The sequence below is a fragment of the Heteronotia binoei genome, chromosome 19, assembly GCF_032191835.1.
Source record: "Heteronotia binoei isolate CCM8104 ecotype False Entrance Well chromosome 19, APGP_CSIRO_Hbin_v1, whole genome shotgun sequence".
Classification (NCBI taxonomy): Eukaryota; Metazoa; Chordata; class Lepidosauria; order Squamata; family Gekkonidae; genus Heteronotia; species Heteronotia binoei.
Window position 1 is genome coordinate 21,186,775 of NC_083241.1, and position 23,022 is coordinate 21,209,796.

Genomic DNA, 23,022 nt, shown 5'->3' on the forward strand with positions numbered 1-23,022 from the left:
CACAGACATAAGAAGGAAGCTGCAGCACATAATAATAATTTAAAAAGTTGGAGCGGCTTAGGTTTATTAAAACACAAGCCACAGACAACTCACAACAAGAAAAATCCACGCAGAACCTGTAACATCCAAGGTGACTTTTTTCTTTTTTTTAAATATCCAGCATGGAAAATAATTCACCTGCGCTTAGTCAAGAAAACTGAGATGCAGAAGTGAAGGCAGTTATTTATTTCTGCTGAGGGTTCTTTGCTTCTCAGCATGCTCCACGATTTTCTCATCAACATAAAGCCCCTTTCGCTTTCGCACAGCGTTCATATACTTGCGGGCCTGGTTCTCAGAGTCCGCCTTTTCTCCAAAATGCAAATACTCCTCCTCTGTAGTTGGTACCCAAAATGGATCGTCTGAAATTACCTAGGAAGAGAGAGATTGTAGAAAGGACAGCATTAATGGAAGGCAACAGGGGGGAAACAGATGGGATAATTACAGATAAATTTTCTGTGTTTCAAGATTGCTGGCTAAAGGCAGACTGCAAATCAAGCAAGAAAGCTTTGTTTTCCAAAAATAAGAGACCGGACAGGAAATTAGCTAGTTGAGTAAAAAATGGATCTGCAAGAATTTCTGCTTGAATAAATCAATGATCATTGAAATGCATTACTAGGGTGGCCATAATGTCTGAAGGCCAGCCAGGGACACCTTTGGCGGGGGGGGGAGGTGGGGGGTGTGCGCGCGCTGCTGGAAAGAGGAAGTGACATCACTTCCGGAGACGGCACTTCCGGTGATGTCATGCCACTGCCGGAAACAGGAAGTGACATCACTTCCTGTGACATCATTTCCCCGCGCCACCTGCCGGAAACAGGAAGTGACATCACTTCCTGTGACATCATTTTCCCCGCGCCACCTGCCGGAAGCAGGAAGTGACATCACTTCCTTTGACATCATTTCCCCCAAATGACATCATTTCCCCCAAATGCCACTGCTGGAAACAGGAAGTGACTTCACAGCACTTCCTGTGACGTCCCCAAAAATCCCCCAAATATCACCGCCGGAAACACCAAGATTATTTATAGAGAGGGAAAGGGGGAAATAAAGTTAAATAAAACTCTTTTTTTACTTTTTTCAAAGTGAGAAGACTAGAGAGAATGGGTTCCACGCTGAGAAGCCAGTCAGATTCCAGTGAGACTGTACTGCATAATGCAGCCTATTTATTTTGTCCTGTTTGCTCTGTTGGCTCTATCTGCGCCACCTTCATCACTTTCGGGGTGTGGATCCCCCAGTGGGGTGGTCTCCCGACTCCCTCCGCCGGCTGTTTCTGCTAGCCCTGCGCCCCCTCTTTCATTTGATATGTGTCCCGTGCGGGTGCCACCCTCCCGCCGGGAGATGCCGCAAAATGAGCCCCCTTGAGGCTTATGGCGGCAGGGCTTGGGGGAAGCGAGCTAGACTGCTGTTCTTTTGAGGGGTTATAGAGTGTTTCGAGCCCGTCCCTGTGGCATCGGTCCCATCGTTGTGGGGCCCAGGGGGCCGGCGCAGCAGCACGCCGAAGCAGCCTGTCACTAATAACACAGGTCGAGATGCAGGACAGGAACCCGGAAGTGACTGACAGGCTGCTTCAGCGTGCTGCTGCGCCGGCCCCCTGGGCCCAACGATGGGACCAATGCCACAGGGACGGGCTCGAAACACTCTATAACCCCTCAAAAGAACAGCAGTCTAGCTCGCTTCCCCCAAGCCCTGCCGCCATAAGCCTCAAGGGGGCTCATTTTGCGGCATCTCCCGGCGGGAGGGTGGCACCCGCACGGGACACATATCAAATGAAAGAGGGGGCGCAGGGCTATCAGAAACAGCCGGCGGAGGGAGTCGGGAGACCACCCCACTGGGGGATCCACTCCCCGAAAGTGATGAAGGTGGTGCAGATAGAGCCAACAGAGCAAACAGGACAAAATAAATAGGCTGCATTATGCAGCACAGTTGAGAAAGTGCCTTATCCCATATACTGATGAAGTAAATACAGGATCTGAGAACAAAATTGCACCAGAAGACACAAACACAAAGCTCCCTTACACTGAATCAGTGCTTGGGTCCACCAAAGTCAGTATTGTCTAGTCCAGTCACAAACACAAAGCTCCCTTACACTGAATCAGTGCTTGGGTCCACGAAAGTCAGTATTGTCTAGTCCAGTCACAAACACAAAGCTCCCTTACACTGAATCAGTGCTTGGGTCCACCAAAGTCAGTATTGTCTACTCCAGGGGTGGCCAGAGGGAGGGAGGGAAGGAAGGAAGGAAGAAAGGAGGGAGGGAGGGAGGAAGGAGGGAGGGAGGAGGGAGGGAGGAAGGAGGGAAGGAAGGGAGGAGGGAGGGAGGGAGGGAAGTAGGGAGGGAATGAAGGGAGGAGGGAGGGAGGGAAGGAAGGAGGGAAGGAAGAAAGGGAGGGAAGGAAGGAGGGAAGGAAGAAAGGGAGGAGGGAGGGAGGGAAGGAGGGAAGGAAGAAAGGAAGGAAGGGAGGAGGGAGGGAGGGAAGGAGGGAAGGAAGGGAGGGAGGAAGGAGGGAGGGAAGGAAGGGAGGAGGGAGGGAAGGAAGGAAGGAAGGAAGGAGGGAAGGAAGAAAGGAGGGAAGGAAGAAAGGGGGGAGGGAGGGAAGGAGGGAAGGAAGAAAGGAAGGAAGGGAGGAGGGAGGGAGGGAAGGAAGGAAGGAAGAAAGGAAGGAGGGAGAGAGGAAGGAGGGAGGGAAGGAAGGGAGGGAAGGAGGGAAGGAAGAAAGGAAGGAAGGAAGGAAGGAGGGAGGGAAGGAAGGGAGGAGGGAAGGAGGGAAGGAAGAAAGGAAGGCAGGAGGGAGGAAGGGAGGGAAGGAAGAAAGGGAGGAAGGAGGGAGGGAGGGAGGGAGGAAGGAAGGAGGGAGGGAGGGAAGGAAGGAGGGAGGGAGGGAAGGAAGGGAGGAGGGAGGGAGGGAAGGAGGGAAGGAAGGGAGGGAGGGAGGGAAGGGAGGAGGGAGGGAGGGAGGGAAGGAGGGAAGGAAGGAAGAAAGGAAGGAGGGAGGGAGGGAGGAAGGAAGGAGGGAGGAAGGAAGGGAAGAAAGGAGGGAGGGAAGGAAGGCCGCCCCCTCCCGCCAGCCGCCCCCCCCGCTTTCGGCCCCCTCCCTCCCTGCCTGCCCTGCTTACCTGTTTCCAGGGCGGCGGAGAGGCTGGCGGCGGAGAGGCCAGGGAGGCGTCAGAGAGGCCGGCGCTGGTCGGTGGAGGGCCTCCAGCGACCAGCGCCGGCCTCTCCGACGCCCTCCCCGGCCTCCGCCTGCACTGGAGGCCCGCGCGTGGGGCCCTGCAGCGGTCGCGGAGGCCGGGGAAGCGTCGGATAGGCCAGCGCTGGTTGCTGGAGGCCCTCCAGCGACGGCCTCTCCGACGCCCTTCCCGGCATCCGCCTGCACCAGCGCCAGCCTCTCCGCCGCTTCCCCGGCCTCCGCCGCCACCCGCCGCCGGGCCCCGTGCGCGGGCGGGGAAGGCGGCGAGTGAGGGAGGGAGGGAGCGTCCCCGCGCATGCGCAGAGCCCGCCACGATCACCCTGCGCACGCGCAGGGACGCTGCCTTTCCCGCCCACGCGCGCGGCCCCCGGCTCTCTGGCTGGCTAAACCGGGACCTCTAATGGTCCCGGTATAGCCAGCCCGGGAGCCGGGAATTGGGGGCCAGAACCGGGACTTTCCCGGGAGACTGGGACGGTCTGGCCACCCTATGCATTACACTCCCCCCCTTTCCCAAGAATGGTTGAAAACCAGGCCTCTATTTGGACTCACTTTCCCAAGGGGCACAGAAATTTAGCAGCCCAGACAGCATGAACCAAGCAACAGACCTTGTGCGCCTTTAGTTGCTGTCTTCTTACAGGACTCTTAGCCTGCAAAGGGAGAAAAAATTGCTGGATTGTATGATGGAGTTGTCTTTGGTGAGGAAGAACTCAACTGAACTAAAGGTATTATTAGGTGGAGATACAGTAGTAGCCAGAGGAGGGGGTGGGTTTACTTCTGTCTGGGAGCCTGCAGTGCCTGATCGCCACCAATGATGCCAGAGGCAGAGTGGGAAGTTGCCGGGCATCTGACCACTGCAGAACTCTGATCTCGCCTTAGAAGCAAAAATTTCCATTGCAGGAATAAAAACTAGTTGAGAGAATGGACATCCTTGATGAATTCCTTTATCTGTTTTAAACCCATTTGTCAAAACTCCACTGATTAAATTTTTTGCTATACAGAGAAAGAAATTCAAGAATTTGAACTCCCCCCCCCCCTTTATAAGAAAGAAATTCTGACAGTGAATGGAATGGATGAGTATATTAAGTCTTAACCTGGCAAATTTTCAAATGAAGACAGAAATTTTGAACCAAAATGTTTAAATTCAAGAGATCTCACAAGCCATTAAGAAATTTAAAAAGGACAAGGCACCAGGACCAGATGCAATTTGTTATAAAACCTTTTAAGACAAAATAATTCTGCCCCTACAAAAAGTTATAGGAATATAAGAGGACATAAAAAAAGCCATGTTGAACAAGGCCAATGGCCCATCCAGTCCAACACTCTGTGTCACACAGTGGCCAAAAAAATCAGGTGTCATCAGGAGGTCCACTAGTGGGGCCAGGACACTAGAAGTCCTCCCACTGTTGTCCCCCCAAGCACCAAGAATACAGAGCATCATTGGCCCAGAGAGTTCCATCTATATCCTTTGGCTAATAGCCACTGATAGACTTCTGCACCATATGTTTTATCCAATCCCCTCGTGAAGCTGTCTATTGCTTGTAGCTGCTACCACCTCCTGTGGCAATGAATTCCATGTGTTAATCACCCTTTGGGTGAAGAAGTACTTCCTTTTATCTGTTCTAACCTGACTGCTCTGCAATTTCATTGAGTGTCCATGTGAGAAAGGGAGAAAAGTATTTCTTTTTCTACCTTCTCTGCCCCATGCATAATCTTGTAAACGTATGTCACCCCTTAGTCAACATTTCTCCAAGCTAAAGGGCCCCAAGCACTTTAACTTTTCTTCATAGGGAAAGCGTTCCAACCCTTTAATCATTCTAGCTGACCTTTTCTGGACTTTTTCCAATGCTATAATATCTTTTTTGAGATGTGGTGACCACAATTGTACACAGTACTCCAAATGAGGCCACACCATCGATTTATACAGGAGAATTATGATACTGGCTGATTTGTTTTCTATTCCCTTCATAATGAAGATGAAGATGAAGATATTGGATTTATATCCCGCCCTCCACTCCGAAGAGTCTCAGAGCGGCTCACAATCTCCTTTACCTTCCTCCCCCACAACAGACACCCTGTGAGGTGGGTGGGGCTGGAGAGGGCTCTCACAGCAGCTGCCCTTTCAAGGACAACCTCTGCCAGAGCTATGGCTGACCCAAGGCCATTCTAGCAGGTGCAAGTGGAGGAGTGGGGAATCAAACCCGGTTCTCCCAGATAAGAGTCCGCACACTTAACCACTACACCAAACTGGCTCTCCCCAACATAATCCCCAACATAGCGTTGGCCTTTTTAACTGCAGTCGCACACAATCTCGACATTTTCAGTGAGTTATCTACTACGACTCCCAAGTTCTCTCTTGGTCAGTCTCCACCAGTTTGGACCCCATCAACGTGTATTTATATATTGAATGATTGTATTTATATATTATGAACGATGGAAGTGAAAAAAAATCTTGCTCCCACCATCCTGGCAAGAAGCTCATATAACACTAATATAGAAAGAGAACAACGACCCAATGCTGCCACAATCATACAGACCCTCCCCACTGTTAAATGTGGACTATAAAAACTTTGCTTCAATTATGGCCACTAGAAGGAAATGTATTCTTAAAGTAATTCATCCTCATCAAACAGGTTTTGTACCAAAAAGATACATGAAAGATAATGTCCATTTTGTTGTTGATGCAATTAGAATTTGTTAAACGTAAGTGTGAAAAAGGAGCCTTTTTATTTTAAGATGCTGAAAAAGCCTTCGATAGTGTCCTAGGCTCTTCTACGAAAAACACTGCAATACTTTAAATGTGGTTCCAGATTCCTGAATTGCATACAGAATATCTATAATAAACAACATGCAAAAAATGTATTCAAAGGGGCAGCACAGAACCTTCACGGAACGTCTGTACTGTGTTTTGACTGTCCTTTGCATTGGGTTTTTTTTTTGTTAAATTCTTATGGGCGGCTCTGGGAACCAATTTGGTCAGGAAAGCAGGGTAAGCGTACAGTGAACAAACACTTTTTCATAACAGACATTGGCCTACTTATTTGTGCAATTTGTGCCCTGGTGCTCTTTCTGGGAGCTCAGAGCAGAATCAATAGGGTTCTAAAGTAGCTGCCACCCCAAGCCAGATTCTGGTCCCACTCTAGACCTGCTTGGCTCAACAGACAGTACACATGCTCAAGCCACTGAGATCAACTAGCCAGCCTAATCTGCTCTTCAGGTGCAGTCGGCACATTCTGACTCCCATGAAACATCTATGTTCACCTTCCCACACAGAGTAACCTCAGCCTCTTCTCAGAACAACCTTGCAGCCTGCCTGCAGTGATCCTTGCAACTCTGAACTAAAGACTCTCCAGACTCAGTCTCCCTCCACTGACTGCTGGCTCCCATTGTATTCTTTTGATATAAACTGACACGAACCTCTCGCTTTGACCTGCAAAACAGCTGCAAGTTTATCACTATTAAAATTAACAAGGCACTCAAGATGAAGCAATTCCATTTTTATCCTTTGTAGCAAAGCAAGGGCACATGATCCAGAAATCTTCTTGAAGCTAAGCAGATCTAGGTTTGATCAGTGCAACAGAGGGAACCCTATCCCATACATAAAGCTGCCTTATACGGAATCAGACCTTCTACTCAGACTGGCAGTGGCACTCTATGGTTTCAAGTAGAGGTCTTTCACATCACCTATTGCCTGGGTGTTTAACTGGAGATGCTGGGGATCCAACCGGAGACCTTCTACATGTAAAGCAGACTCTTTCAGTTGAGACACAGCCTCTGCCCTAAACTGCTATAAGCTCCACGGAGAAAAGTTAGGATATTTATGGCAATAAATAAACCGGGGGGGGGGGACTTCAGAGATGAATGGGGTACTAATTCCACAGCTTAAGCCCAACTCTATCTTCTACAATAATGATTTTTAAGCTTTTGAGAACTGAACCCAACTTTAAAACCCAGGTGGCCACATGGGATCCACAGAATTGCATGCATATGACACCATAGTCATGTCACAGAGTCATGTTATAAGAAGGGATTTTACAGTCCTAAGGCCAGGAATCACAGAATCATAGAGTTGGAAGGGACCTCCTGCCTTCAGAAATAAAATCTTTAATTGGAGCCCTGAAGCCTAATAAAGCACCAGGACTTGACTTAATCCCGGCCGAATTAATTAAAGAAAATACTGACTGGTGGGCTCCAGTACTTGCCAAATTATTCACTGAAATAGACAGGACAGCGAGGGTACCTTCGGGCTGGGATACTGGAATTATTGTACCTATTTATAAGAAAGGAGACAGAAATGACCCAAATAACTATAGACCCATCAGTCTTTTAAGTATCCTAAGCAAGTTATACGCCAGCCATCTTAAAGAGAAACTGTGGGAGTGGATTGAGTGTAAAAACATCCTGAGAGAAGAACAGGCTGGGTTTAGACCGGGTTGTTCCACTCTGGATCATTGTGTAGTATTGGACCATCTTATTTCCAAATATTCCTCTAACAGCACCTCTGCCCTATACGCTGCCTTTATAGACTTTAAATCTGCCTTTGATATGGTTCAGAGGGACATACTGTGGGAAAAATTGAGAGGGATGGGAATTGATCAGAGGCTACTGGCATTGATAAAAGCATTATATAGGAACACCAAGATCAGGACAAGGATAAATCCGAAGGGACATTTCACGAAAGCCATCAAAGTAGGGAAGGGAGTTAAGCAAGGTTGCATCTTGGCGCCACTTTTGTTCAACCTCTTTATAAACGATCTGGGGGAACATTTAAGTGGTGCATGCTCCAAAGACTGCAGATAGGCATATCCCGCTCCTGCTATATGCAGATGATGCAGTGCTGGTCTCTAGGACCCCAATTGGGCTAAAGAGAGCAATGAAAATTCTTGCGCTTTACTGCCAAGCTAATCAGGTTGAAATAAATTATTCAAAATCTAAAATTTTAGCCTTTGCAAATAGACCCAAGGTACATCATCGGAAGATAAACAATAGGGCTATTGAACAGACACGCTGCTTTAAGTACCTAGGGGTAGTCTTTCAGGCCTCAGGGGCCAGGAAGGCACATGTGGAATATGTTACAACAAATGCAGCAAAAAGTTCAGGAGCCATAGAGAAATTCTATTGAAGAAGAAGAAGAAGAAGACTGCAGATTTATACCCCGCCCTTCTCTCTGAATCAGAGACTCAGAGCGGCTTACAATCTCCTATATCTTCTCCCCCCACAACAGACACCCTGTGAGGTGGGTGGAGCTAAGAGGGCTCTCACAGCAGCTGCCCTTTCAAGGACAACCTCTGCCAGAGCTATGGCTAACTCAAGGCCATTCCAGCAGGTGCAGGTGGAGGAGTGGGGAATCAAACCCGGTTCTCCCAGATAACAGTCCACGTACTTAACCACTACACCAAACTGGCTCTCTATTGGACCTCCGGGGGGCAGAACGTGGCGGCTGCAGTTAAGGTCTTTAAGGCCAAGGCCCTCGCTCAAATTCTATATGGGGCACCCTTGAGTATAACACCATATCAGCATCTCTGGTATTTAGCGGAGAAAGTGCAATCAAAGTTCCTTAGGCACATACTACAAGTCCCTCCATGTGCTCCCAACTCATTTATCAGAGTAGAAACAGGTATGGTCACTGTGAAAGCAAGACTGTGGATTGCTGCTATTCTTTACTGGTATAAACTAATGACTCAGCCCACCAGTTTGGCGGGGCTGATAGCAAGAGACTCGTTTGTGCCACCGTGGATTAGAGAAACGGAGTCCAAGTTGGGTTATTATGGACTATCTAAACAATATTTGCTCAACATGGAGTACAATCTGGTTAAACCCTTTCTTAAACAGAGAATCTTGGATGTCGAAAGGGACCTCCAGGGTCATCTAGTCCAATCTCTGTACAATGCAGGAAATTCACAAATACTGCTCCGCAGACACATACATCCCCAGTGACACAGTGACTGTGTCCAAAGGAGCCAGGGACAGTTACAGTCATGGAAGAATCTTTTCCATTGTGGAGTGACCTCAAAGGAGATCTTATGTCCTTGCTCTGTACACATGTTCATTAGCACCAGGTCCTTCCAAAAAGAAACAAAAAGAAAATGCCACTTCTCTAGGGACTTGCAACCCAACAACTGCAACTTCACAAACATCTGAGGGTCCTAACCATGGGCTGAAGATCATTACTCTAACAGGGGTGTCGAACTCATTTGTTATTAAGGGCTGGAACTGACATAAATGAGACCTTGTTGGGCCGGGCCATGTGTGCCATAAAATGTAATGCCAGGTAGTAGACACAAACACAATTAAAGATTTTTTAAAAACTTAAAATAAAACACGCTTAAAACATTAGCACTCTTGCAATATTTTGTTTAATAGTCTCTGATAACTGACACCTCTTGTTCTGAGTCATTGCATCAAAAACTGGAGACAATGTCTGTGCTGTAGCAATCTTGAGTATGCTGTTCAAATGCGTATCTATAAGTTGCAAACCTATTTTTGATTTGTTTGGGGGCCTGATAGGAGCCCTCCGAAGGCCTGATCTGGCCCCTGGGCCATGTGTTTGACACTCCTGCTCTACACAGTACTGGCCTAATGTGAGAACTGCACATGAGAACAGAGATTATTTGGGTTTGTCGTGGTTCACTAAGAGATAAAAGATAACAAATCCAATGGATGATGACCATTGTGCAAAATGCGAGTAGGAAGAACAGAACGGCTTCCTTCTCATCCTGCAGTTGTCCTGCAATTCTCAACCTTGAGGCTGCTCCCATTGTCCATTTTACTTAACTCTGGGGAAGCCACACCCTAAGCTCTGCCATGGGGGAGCAGCCTCAAGGTTGAGAATGCCTAATTTCAATGTGGGGGGAGGGGAAGTCAGCCAAGGAGGGCTCCAAGGAGGCATTTTACTTTTTAAAAAACCGTTTGGCCAAGATTCCTGAATGATTAACTATGGACAAAGTTGATTGGCTCTTTAAGTCTTAGCTGTTTAAAGGGAGTGCTTAAGAAGAGAGTGCTTTCTGTTGACTTTGGAAAGATGGGGGGAAACGGGGCATCCCGCAGCCCTAATCTATGTGTCATTTTTCACTTAAAATTCCTTTTACTAACTTCCAATATTTACTGCAATGAAACCTGATGAAGAAAAGCAAACTACTGTGTGGCTACAGCAAACTAAACTTAGGTTAACAGGATATAGTTTTGACATGGCTTAGTTGGAAACAAACACTGCTGTAGGAGAGGTCTTTCTTGAAAGAAAGTGGAAGCTCAGAGGACAATCCTCTCCTGAACCAACCTCAGCTGAGACTGAAAAGAACTTGATTCAAACTGATCTGTAACCCACTTTGAAAGCTTCAAAGGCAGAAAGGGGGGTTTATAAAGTAAATAAAAATGCATGTGCTGCCCCTTCTTCTGAGGATTTCAGGGCACTTGTTCAATTTATTAATTTTTTTTAAAAAAAATTATAAAATTATTCTGCCTTTTCTATGGAGACTGAACAAGTTGCCAGAGCAAATTTAATAAAAACCCACAACACACCTCAGCTTTAAGTCAGTGGGACAATAAAACCTCTTTTGCCTTAACTCTGACATGTGGGATGTGCTGGGGGGAGGGGGAGTGGTGTTATCCAGGGCTCCCAGAATGCTCTGTGGCTGTATAGGGATACAAACCTGAGTCTCCAGCACAGACACTGTCTCCAGTTTTTGATGCAATGATTCAGTTGCAACAACAACACTGCAACAACAGAATAGGTTAAAGCGAAGAAGGAAAAGGGCTGACCCTTGATTTTGTCTCTCATCCCTGGAGGTTAATAGAACCTCTCTCTCAAATCCTGGTACTCATCAGAGTTTACCTTAATAATGCTATTTATTGGTAGCTACTGGAAGTACATGCCTAAACTCATCGATTAAAATATGCAAATAGTAAAATGATAATAAAGATCAGTGCAGTAGCATTACAAAATGCAAAATCAATTAGTTTATACACTGGACTCTCAATGGCATCTCCTATCTGCTTGCAATGTCTTATAAAGCTACCAGGAATGCTGCTATTCTCGGTTTTAAGCTTCACTAGTCCATGCCAAATAAAGCTACGGAAAGAGTGAAAACTGACGAAAAGAAAGCCTACAGTCCCCCCTCATAAACAAAGAACTCTCTCCAAACCATAAGGCAATAAAAAGGCAGTGTCAAAAGGCACTTGTACAGTGATGTTAATTTAAACTACCGAACAGATAGTTTATAAAATATATTTAAAAAGCTGCCATTGGTCCACCATGGTGGTGGTGGAAAATGCCATCAAGTCACAGCTGCCCTGTGGTGACCCCACAGGGTCTTCAAGGCAAGAGATGTTCAGAGGTGGTTTGCCTGGCCCTAGACTTCCTTGGTGGCCTCCCATCCAAGTAGAAGCCAAGCCTGACTCTGCTTAGATTCTGAGTTCAGGCTAGTCTGGGCTATCTAGGTAAGGGTCTACTGCACCATAATTCCAGTTTAACTATGAGAACGTCTAAAAATCATTCCAGAGGTGGAACATGAGTAGTTTGCTACACTTTTAAGTTAATTTGCAACCCTTCCCCTAATTTCTCAACGTTACTGATGGGGATTTGAACATTGGTAGAAAACTGGGAGGTAATTTGATCTTACGTCAAGTTATTTTGTGCTGTGTTTTGCTAAATTTTGATACAGCTGCAGAACAACCACATCAAGACTGCTTTTTTTGCAGTGTTCTACATGAGCACGGAAGCACGCTGGAGTTGCAACAAAAAATGCAAGTGAACTGATGGACCTGAAAGCTGCCACAAAATTGTGCACGTCCAGTGCAACACACAAAATTCAGAAAGGAAAAAAAAGAACAAAATGATTGAACTCCTCATGCCTTGGTGCCATTTTGGAAAAAGGGCGGGTCAAATTTGGAACAAAATAAACTGAGAAGAGATTTAGATAAAAGAGAATTTCAGAACAATTCCTAACCCAGAGGAGTGCTGCCTCTCACCATCTGCTCCAAAAAGTGCACTCAGGCTGCTTGCTCAGTGGGATCTGAGTGAGCCCTGTGAAGCCTGCCAAGATGTGCATCTATGTACCACACATGGATTGCACTCACCAGATGAAGTTTACGACCTAACGTTAAAATGCATCAATTTATTGCAGGATCAGTGAGAAGGAGGGCAGGAAGGGCTGCATCAGTGCTAAGTTCTTGTGGCCCTTTCTTACATGCCCAGGGAAATGCTGGTTGCCGCTTTGGGGTCAGGAGGCAATTTTTCTCCAGGCCAGTTTGGTCAGGGATTCTGAAGGTTTTTGCCATCTTCTGGGCATGGAGCAGGGGTCACTGTGGAAGTATGTGTGCTGGGGGGGGGGGGAGGTATTTGTGAATTTCCTGCATTGTGCAGGGGGTGGGACTACATGGCTCTGGAGGTACCTTCCAACTCTATGATTCTATGACTTGAGCTCCGGTGGTGCCACACGTTTGGTGTAGTGGTTAAGTGTGCGGACTCTTATCTGGGAGAACCGGGTTTGATTCCCTGCTCCTCCACTTGCAGCTGCTAGCATGACCTTGGGTCAGCCATAGCTCTGGCAGAGGTTGTCCCTGAAAGGGCAGCTGCTGTGAGAGCCCTCTCCAGCCCCACCCACCTCACAGGGGGCCTGCTCAGGGGGAGGAAGGTAAAGGAGATTGTGAGTCGCTCTGAGACTCTTCGAAGTGGAGGGCGGGATATAAATCCAATATCTTCATCTTCTTCTTGAGCTCCAACTTGAGCTGAAATTACTTGAGCCGAAGTTACAGGAATTGGCAAACACGCATGTAACAGCAACCCAGGACAACCTGAACATTCTTTGGGGGATGGGGGGACTCTTGCAAAAGGGAACAAAATCGTACAGCATTCTCGCTCGGGTTTCCAACCCGATACTGAATTCAGAGCTGGAAGATGCCCTGGATAAACAGAGTTACAAAGGAAAAATTTGAAGCCAAGTCCATATTTTCCTCAGAGAGAGGTCTTTAAAGAGAGGAACTGCCTAAAGAGATTGTAGCCGACTTAGAAAAGAGGCATGTAATTTTATTCTCCTTCCTATCCCTTAAAGCATCTTCCCTTCAAAAGGGCTTGATTGTAAATTACATGGTTTGAGAAAAACACAATTGAAAAAAGAAATGGACAGGAGCTAGGAAACTGGAGGGAAGCAATTCATTTTATTGCTGTTCTTGACCCACAAACAATACCCAACAATCAAAACAATACTTGATCCATGGCACCTGTGTCAGTATTTCAAAAGCATTTCCAGCTTTCAAAAGTAATACCTTAAAGAAGGGGCATTTTGAACAAACACAAAATCCCCAAGCCTTTCCCCCTAAGATGAGCGAAGTAGTTGGTTATCTGAAACCCAGAGGGTCTAGGAAATCCATATCTAAGTGGGCTGCACGAACAAAGGAAAGGGGGAGGAAACATGCAAACCATGAGTGACCCAAAGATCCACATTTCAGGTGGACAGCCGTGTAGGTCTGTGTGACAAAATGAGCCTACTCCGTCTTCCGGGCCCTATTCCAACCTGCCCTCCAAGGTTTTTCCAACACCAGTAGAGGCTTTCTCTCTCTCTGGTAACCTGCCACCACCACCTGACCTTTGCAGGAGTTACCCACTGGGAGGGTCAGGACTCCCAGCTTCCCTTCCAAGTTCTGAGGCCTGGCCTCTGTGTCTCCTGCTGCCCAGCACCTGGTCACCACGGGGACAGTTTACTGCCCTGTACTCCCTTGAGGAATAGCCACTTGCCAACTGACTGTCTCCCCCCTGGTGCTCCTGTTAAAAGTGCCCAAGATAATGGGTCTATGTGATGCAGAGAACCACTGCCAGCATCAACAAGTTATAAAGCATTTATTAAAAATAAAATGTTTACAAGCATACTTTTAGCACAGTACCACACTGAGTAAGGGATTCAAAAGAAATGGGTAAAACGCAATGCCTCTGTTCCTCTCTCAATACATGCCCTATCAGCCTCCTTTTGCTTGGGAAGTTACAAATCTCTACAGAATTATCATCACCTGGCAGCTTTCTCCAGGGCTCTTTGGGCCAGCACATGGTCAATGGCTGCCTTCTCAGTTGAGAGTTCTGTCTGCTCTCAGACTCAGCACCCCCTAAAAGTGTGTTTCCTCCTTGCTCCCCTGAGTTTTATCACCTCTCTTTCTCCTTCCCACTGACCCGGTCAGGCCAAGTCAAGGTACCTTTTCCTGATGTCTCCAGAAATTTCTTCCTGAAGACTTCCTAGCCTTTATTCCTCCAGGTCTCTGTTCCCTGCTTGGAAGGGTGTGTGTGTGTGTGGGGAAGCTTAACCATTCCATTGTCTAGACCTATTAGCATTTGTATGAAAGTAGGCTGAGGTAAGTCTGGAAAGCAACTGAATGGACTTCTCCCCTTCCTGCCAGTTCTGTGGGAGGGGGAGAAAACATTTAAAATTCAGAGTGGGAGTTTTGCTCATTTCAAACCTCCAAAGGAAAAAACAACAACACATTTCTTTACAGTCTGAAATCAAAGAGCAACACCTGAGTCCAACACCACCTTAAAGACCAACAAGATTTCCAGAGTTTAAGTTTCAAAAGGCAAAACTCCCTTCATCAGATACAGGCTGCTGGACTCAAATCTTGCTCTTCCTATTTTAACGGTCTCTCTCTTTTTGGGTCTCCATGAAATTCCCTATCTAGGCCCAGCACATGCGTCCCACAACCAAGATGGTTGCTGCAATAATGGGAGCCTTTGTAGTAGTACAGTGCGAGGGGACCTCCGCAAGACTTGTTTTTTTAAAAGAGAGATGTGAAGTAGCACCAGGTTTCACTGTGCAGCCTGGTCCTCTCCCAGGGTTTAGCAAGTCCTGTGGCAAGACTTGACCCAGTGCAGAAGAATGAGAGGGGCCTTCCAAAAGAACAAGCCTTGGCCATCTCAGATCTTATTTCTACTCCACCTCTTCCTGAAAGCAGGCTGTTGTCAGCATGCCTTCCTTAACCAGACGTATTCAGCTATGCAGAGTGTCATCTGCCAAAGCTAAAAAACCCCTATCAATATGCTTATTAAATTTGCAGATGATACTAAATTGGGAGGGGTAGCAAACACAGTAGAAAACTTTTTGTAGAAGAGTCAGGATACAGGATGATCTTGATAGGCTGGAAAACTGGGCTAAAACAAATAGAATGAATTTTAATTGGGATAAATGTAAAGTTCTGCACGTAGGTAGGAAAAATCCAATGAATGGTTATAGAATGAGGGAGACTTGTCTTGACAGTAGTATGTGCAAAAAGGCTCTAGGGGTCTTCGTGGATTGCACACTGAAAATGAGTCAGCAGTGTGATGCCGTAGCTAAAAAGGCTAATGCAATTTTGGGCTGCATCAACAGAAGTATGGTGTCCAGATCACGTGAAGTGATGGTATTGCTTTACTCTGCTCTGGTTAGACCTCACCTAGAGCATTGTGTTTAGTTTTGGGCACCACAATTTAAGAAGGCTATGGACAAGCTGGAATGTGTCCAGAGGAGGGCAACAAAGATGGTGAGGGGTCTGGAGACTAAGTCCTAAGAGGAAAGGCTGAAGGAGCTGGGCATGTTTAGCCTGGAGAGATGACAAAGAGGTCATACAATCACCATCTTCAAGTACTTGAAAGGGCTGTCGTATAGAGGATGGTGTGGAATTGTTTTCTGTGGCCCCAAAAGGTTGGATCAGAACTAACAGGTTGAAATTAAATTAGAAGAGTTTTCAACTAAACATTAAGAAGAACTTTCTGACAGTTAGAGCTGTTCTTCAGTGGAACAGATTTCCTTGAGAGGTGGCGGGATCTCCTTCTTTGGAGGTTTTTAAACAGAAGCTAGACATTTGACAGCAGTGCTGATTCTGTGAACTTAGGCTGACCATGAGAAGGAGGGCAGGAAAGGTTGCATCAGTGCTTAGTTCACATGGCCCTTTCTTACAAGTCCAGGGAAATGCCATTTGTCACTTTGAGATCAGGCAACAATGTTTCTCCAGGCCAGTTTTGCCAGAGGTCCTGGAATTTCTTTCTTTCTGGCATGGAGCAGGTGTCATCGGGGGTGTGGGGGAGAAGAGGAATTTGTGAATTTCCTGCGGGCTGGACTAGATGACCCTGGAGGGGCATTCCAACTCTATGATTCTATAGGATGGGAACAACCTGAAGCCTGCTTAGAAAGGATCAAATGCATTGCAAAATAAACTACCTTCATTTAGATGAGAATAAATGCAAAAAGTTAGTTTTGATGATAATTCAAGCCTCTTTCTTCATCTTTTTATTATTCCTTTTGTTGTTTCTACAGGAAATAAATACTTGGGACAGATGGGAATAAAAAGAAGTTTTACCTCCCAGTGACTGAACACCAGCTGCGGACTGGCCAGGCCGCTTGTTCTCTTCCTGATTTCGTCAGCAAAACCAAAGCTCTCTGCCACGGGCAGCACCGCCTTGATGATAAACACGTCTGTCCCTTCTTTCATCTCTTCCTGCAACACCCGGCCTTCTCTCTTGGACAGGACGGCGTAGACACGGCCTGCAGAGGCACAAGGCTCATGAACTCATATCCTTTCTACAGAATCATATACATGACCACTGAACTAGAGCTGATTTATACACATGGGGGAGAGAGAGAGGACCACCTAAAGAAGCAAAATCAGTAGCTACCAGAAGTGACTGCAAGAAATGCGAGTTTCTGGTATAGTTCCCAACCTTAGTATTGTTTAATGTTTCGTTTTGAAAAATAGGTGCCTTCAATATCTATACAGATGGTAGCGGAGGGAGATGTAAAATGCTTAAAATCAATACATCTCAAAAATTAGTACTAGAGAAACTGGGAAAACAAACAGGGAGTTTGAGCGAGTTCCATTTGCTACTAAACTGATGGATGTTCCAGTGGTAACATGTGATTCCTGTGATCACTATCGGCACTCCCTGACAGCAACACTCAGAATTGCCTGCCTAGTGCATTATTATGATGGCCCGCCAAGCACTGGTCTTTGTGTAAAGAATTAAAGGACAAGGTCTGCTCAGAGGCTTTGTTTGAGATGTTCATGGTCAGCCCAGCAGGAACTCATCTGCATATTTGGCCACACACCCTGACACCAAGCCAGCCAGAACCTGCATTCCTGCTCAAAAAAGCCCCTGTTCACAGCTATTGTGTTGAGTCTCTACTGTCCTGCTTTCTTGGCAGCTATAGGCAAGGAGCATAGAAACATAAAATGATGGTGGTGATTCATGTCGTTCTTTGTTACAGAAGCACCACCCAAACTTAGCAGAATAAAGGCTAAATAAAGGTCATAATGCATGTTCCAGTGAATACAGCACAGTGCCAGTTGGGATAGTCTACACTATCTCTCTAGAGCTTGACCAATAGGCTCTACTTTTATGTGTTGAGCTAACCATCTGGCTGGTGTCTAGGACTGGACGTTTTTCTCTCTCTTGCAGAGTGACTGGTGGGTCTTGACTACTTCAAAGCCATCCCTGTTGTGGTCAGTCTTGTTCTATGGGCAGCCTACATTGAGGTCAATGTTCCCTCTAAGCTGCAGAGTCTTATGAGCAAAAATTCTACTTTGTGAGCTACTGGCATTAAAGTTGTGAGCAGCCGAAAAACAGGTTTCCTACCTGTAACTGATGATCTTCGAGTGGTCATCTGTGCAGTCACACTGATGGGAGTAGGCGCCAGCGCTGATCTCGATTGGTAAACTTCAAAAGCAGCGGATTTCTGCGCTGACGTCCCAGTGTGCATGCCCAGAAGCCCCACCGCGCATGCTCACTGGGACGGGAGCGGACATCCCGCCAGTTCCTTCTGACCGTCGCGTCAGCCCCTCAGGAGGGACCGTCAGCAGCGGGGAAGGAGAGCGGGTAGTGTGACTGCACAGATGACCACTCGAAGATCATCAGTTACAGGTAGGAAACCTGTTTATCTTCTTCGTGGTCTCTGTGCATCACACTGATGGGAGATTAACAAGCTCAAGGCCTACCTGGAGGAGGGTGCGACGGTCCATCAAGAGGAGACAGACTGCAGCACAGCACGGCCCACGGAGGAAGCTTGTCTACGCCTCAAGTCCAGCGCATAGTGCGACACAAAGGTATGCGCCGACGCCCACGTGGCAGCCTTGCAAATGTTCGGTAGGGGAACTCCCCTCATGAAAGCAGCCGAGGTTGCCACCGCTCGCGTCGAATGGGCCCGAAGTGGACCGGGAAGAGGTGTCTTGCACAGGAGATAGCACAACCAGATCGTCCCAGTGATCCACTTGGACAACCGTTGAGAGGAGATCCGCTGACCCAGAGAGGACGCAGCATAAGAGACAAACAGCCTGGAGTCCTTCCGTGATGGGTTTGTACGATGAAGGTAGAAAGACAATGCCCGCTTCATGTCCAGGGCATGCAGGCAACGTTCTGAGTCGTTAACCGGCGAAGGAAAGTAGACAGGCAGGAAAATTTCCAAGTTGAGATGGAAAGGCAAAATCACCTTAGGCAAAAACGTGACATCAGGACGGAGCATCACCCTGTCCGCAGAGAAAATCAGGTAGGGGGCGTCGCACTGCAGCGCCGCCAGCTCCCCCACCCTCCTGGCAGATGTAATGGCCACCAGGAAAGCCATCTTCCAGGCAAGGAGGTGAGAAGAACAAGAGGCCATTGGCTCAAAAGGCTTCCCCATCAGCGCCTTAAGCACTAGAGGCAGGTCCCATGCTGGGGCAGGGGCCCGCACCGCGGGGTACATCCACGTCATGCCCTTAAGGAACCTTTTGGTGTCCGGGTGCGTAAAAACCGAAGGCCATCAATTTGAGCATGCTGTGAGGAGACGGCCGCCAAATACATGTGCACCGACGACTGCGCCAGACCTTTGTCAAGCAGAGCAATCAGGAAGTCAAAGATCACCGGCAGGCCGGCCGTTTCAGGCTGTGATGTACGGCTCACTGCAAACTCTATGAACTTCGCCCACTTGGAAGCATACGACTTCCTTGTAGAGGACTTCCTGCAGTTCATCATGACGAACTGAGCCCTCTCGGAGACCCGGGAGGTCCCAGCCGCCAAGCAGTCAGCCGAAGATGCGGAACATTGTGGTGCAGGACCTGACCCTGATGGGAAAGCAATAGGTCCGGGACCTGAGGAAACTGATGAAACGTCCCGTTGGATAGGCGCAGGACCAAGGGAAACCAGTGCTGCCTCGGCCACCATGGCGTCACCAGGATCCCCTGTGGACGCTCCCTCAGCAGTTTCTGCACCACCTTGGTGAGCAGTGGAATGGGTGGAAAGAGGTACACTGTGTGGAAAGTCCAGGGTACCAGGAGACCGTCCCCGAGTGCCAACAGGTCCGCTCCCTCCCTGCAACAGAACATCTCGCACTTTGCGTTGTGCCGCATGGCGAAAACGTCCAGCACCGGGGTCCCCCACTTGTAGAACACCGGACTCAGGAACTCCCAGTTCAGCTCCCACTCGTGGAACAGGGCCCCCCCCCACGACTGAGGAAGTCTGCCTGCACATTCCTCTCCCCTGGGAGATGGGCTGCACGAATGAAGACCCTCAGCGACCTGCACAACTCCCAAATCCTCATGGCTAGGTGGCAAAGTCTGCGGGACACCGTGCCGCCTTGCCTGTTGATGTACGCCATAGCGGTGGTGTTGTCGGTCATCACCGCCACCGACTTGCCCTTCAGGAGAGGCTGAAACGAATGAATGGTGTGAAAGATAGCCAGCAACTCCAAAAAGTTTATGTGCTGCTGGGCATGTTGGCTCCCCAGCCCCACAAGGATGCATCTGTCATGATCGTGAGGGAGGGCGCTGGTCTGTGGAAAGGCTCCCCCTCTACCAAGAGCTGTTTCTGTCCCCACCAGTCCAGAGACGCCAAGACGTCCGGCGGCACCATCAGCAGGCGAGAGTGTGGTTCGAGATTGCACTTGAAGCTCCGTAAGAACCAGAGCTGCAGAGTCCGCATCCTCAATCTCGCAAATGGAATCACCGCAGTCGTGGCTGCCATAAGCCCCAGAAGGCGCTGAACCTTCCACGCGGAGACTGTAGGATTCCGCTGGAAAGCCCCGACCATCTGGATAATGGCGTCTGCCCGATCGGGGGAAGAAATGCCCTGCACTCCCGTGTGTCCAATATCGCCCCGATGAATTGCACCCTCTGGGCAGGTTGGAGATGGGACTTCTTCTGATTGATCTGAAGCCCCAACTCGTCCACCAAGGCTAGGGTGACTGCTATGTGCTGCAACAACGACTCTCTCGTCTCTGCCACCAGGAGCCAGTCGTCGATGTACGGGAAGAGTGTTATTCCCTGCAGCCGCAGGTGGGCGGCAATCACCACCATAGTCTTGGTGAACACCCTCGGAGCTGTGCACAACCCGAAAGGCAGGGCCCTGTATTGGAAGTGTTTGTCCCCGACGGTGAAGCGTAGGAACTGCCGGTGGAAAGGATGGATTGAGATGTGAAAATCCGCATCTTTCAGGTCGAGCGTGGCCATCCAATCCCCCCGCCCCAGAAGAGGAAGACTATACGGTAGAGTGGTCATTCTGAACTTGTCGCATCTTACAAATGCGTTCAGAGCTCGCAAGTCCATGATAGGCCGAAGGCCCCCATCCCTCTTCGGGACCGCAAAGTACCAGGAGTAGAACCCGTGTCGCAGTTGGTTCGTGGGGACCCTCTCGATGGCCTGCTTGAGGAGGAGGGAGCGAACCTCCTCCCGAAGGGTCTGTGAAGGAGCGGTAGAGACGAAAGTCGGGGTGGGAGGGGGGTCGCAGAATTCTATTCCATAACCCCGCCGGATTATGGACAACACCCAGTGGTCCGAGGTGATAGGGGCCCAGGCAGGGAAAAAACTGGCAAGGAGAATAAGGTCCGAGTCCACAGGGCCACCCAAAGATGGGAGGCAGTCAAAGGCCCTGCTTGTGCTGCTTGGTGCCCGGGCAGAAGGAGGAGAGTATTTGGGCTTAGCCTGGTACTGAGGTCTGGTAAACATCGCCTGTTTCGAATGCCACTGCCTTTCCGGCGACTTCGAGTAAGGCTTCTTTTGCCATGTCTTCGGCCATTGCCGCTTTGCTGGTGTACGAGGCCCCGACACTCCCAGATTCCTGGAGGTTTTAATACTTTTATCCAGCTCTTGCAGGACTGAATCTGTATTCGAACTGAAGAGGCCCGTGCCATCCAATGGAAGGTCCTCCACATAGGCCCGCGTATCCTGCTGAAGAGCAGTGGACCGTAGCCAGGAGTGTCTGCGGAGAGAGATGGCCGTAGTCAAAGCTTTGGCACACGTGTCCCCTGAATGTTTGGTGGAGTTGAGTTGCTGCTTTGCCAAGATCATGCCCTCTTTCTGAAGTTTCCTTAGGGCAGTCTTGCTCTGCTCCGGAAGGGAACCCATGATGGCGGATACTTGGTCCCACAGGGTGTATTGATACCTGCCCATGCAAGCTACATAATTTGCAATCTTGACCCCCAGGGAACCCGCAGAGTACAGCCTTCTGCCCATCGCGTCCAGCTTCCTGCCCTCCTTGTCAGGGGGCGTGGAATGGGTCTTTTTCGCCTTGGAGGACGACACCACTACCGAGTTTGGCTTGGGATGGACTTAGAGGAACTCAGCCGATGACTCTTGGATCCTGTACATATGGTCCAGCCTGCGGGAGGACACAGGCATGGACGCTGGCTTGTCCCAGGAGGACTTGGCAGTCTGCAACATAACGTTGGTGAGTGGCAGTGCTACGGCAGTGGAGGTGTCTTGTTGGACAATGTCGAAGACTGTGTCCGTGACAATCGGCTGTGGTTGCACCGTCGGGAGGGAAAGCATTTGTGCCATCCTTTTTATCAGATCACCGTAAGACTTAAGGTCTTTCGACGGCGAAATGGGCTGCTCCTCCGAGGTCTTCAGAGGAGGAGACGGCTCACCATGCGACGAGGTCTCTCTCTCAGGCGACGAACCCTCCAGGGACCTAGGAGACTCTCCTGGGGAGTCGGACAGCTCAGACTGCTGAAGCGGCTTAGGAGACACCGGTGCGGCCGGGGTGGACTTGACCTTCACCGACGGGGTGCTCTGATCAGACTCCCTCCGACGCACCTCCGGGGGCTTCGACGGAGCCTGCTTCAGGGTACGAAAAGACGTACGGGACCGATACGAAGTCTCCGATGCCTAGTCCCAGTCCATCTGTCGCGGCGGGAGCCACGGGTAGGGTGGCTGCATGGGGTAGGCCCCGTACAAGTACTGCCACTGCCGGTCCCATGGGATCTGGGCTGCAGCTCCACACGGCGAGCGGTCCCCTTCTCTGTAACGAGGAGAGCGGCTGCTTGAAGAGCGATCTCAACGCCGATCTCGCGCCCGAGCCGATGGGCTACTCGTGCACGGGGTGAGTTGACCGAGCAGGCTTCAATCGGCACCAACACGTTGGGCCGGTTCGATCTCTGAGTCCGAGTCCGAAATAACAAGCTGGGTCGACCTCGATTCCAACGGGGTGCTCGGCTGGCAGACCAGAGAAGCGAAGAGCTTGAGTGGCGGAACGACCGGAACTGTCGGATCCGATGGAGACACCGGGGCTGACTGCGTCGCCAATTTGCCGTGTCTCTGCTTTTTGGACTTCTTCCCCTTGTCTGCAGGCACCCCTTTGTCCTCCTTATGCCGCTTCACTGGCACTGAGGACTCCGAAGTCAAAGCCGAGCCCGATCGTTTCCGAGGGCGATCGGCATCGGAAAGGACCTGGTTGGTATCGACCGGTTTCGATGCCGACTGGTCCGACTGACCAGTCGGCTGTTCAGCCTGCTCCGACAACAGTCGACGTGGGGAAAGTGCCTGCTCCATCAGCGCCGCCGCAAGTCGAGCCGCCCTGTTCTTCCTGGTTTGCCGCGAAAACTTGGCA

At 49.1% G+C, this 23,022-nt stretch overlaps 1 protein-coding gene across 1 annotated transcript in view; it reads right to left on the reverse strand.

Moving 5' to 3' along the window:
* Positions 1-35: 35 nt before the first annotated feature.
* Positions 36-23,022, reverse strand: part of EFL1 (elongation factor like GTPase 1) — a 118,139-nt gene continuing 95,152 nt past the window's right edge. The window contains exons 19-20 of the mRNA XM_060259797.1: positions 16,530-16,714; positions 36-408 (exon numbers count right to left, since the gene is read on the reverse strand). Coding sequence (XP_060115780.1) covers positions 220-408; positions 16,530-16,714 — 374 coding nt within the window. The 3' untranslated portion in view covers positions 36-219. The remainder of the gene's footprint in view (positions 409-16,529; positions 16,715-23,022) is intronic.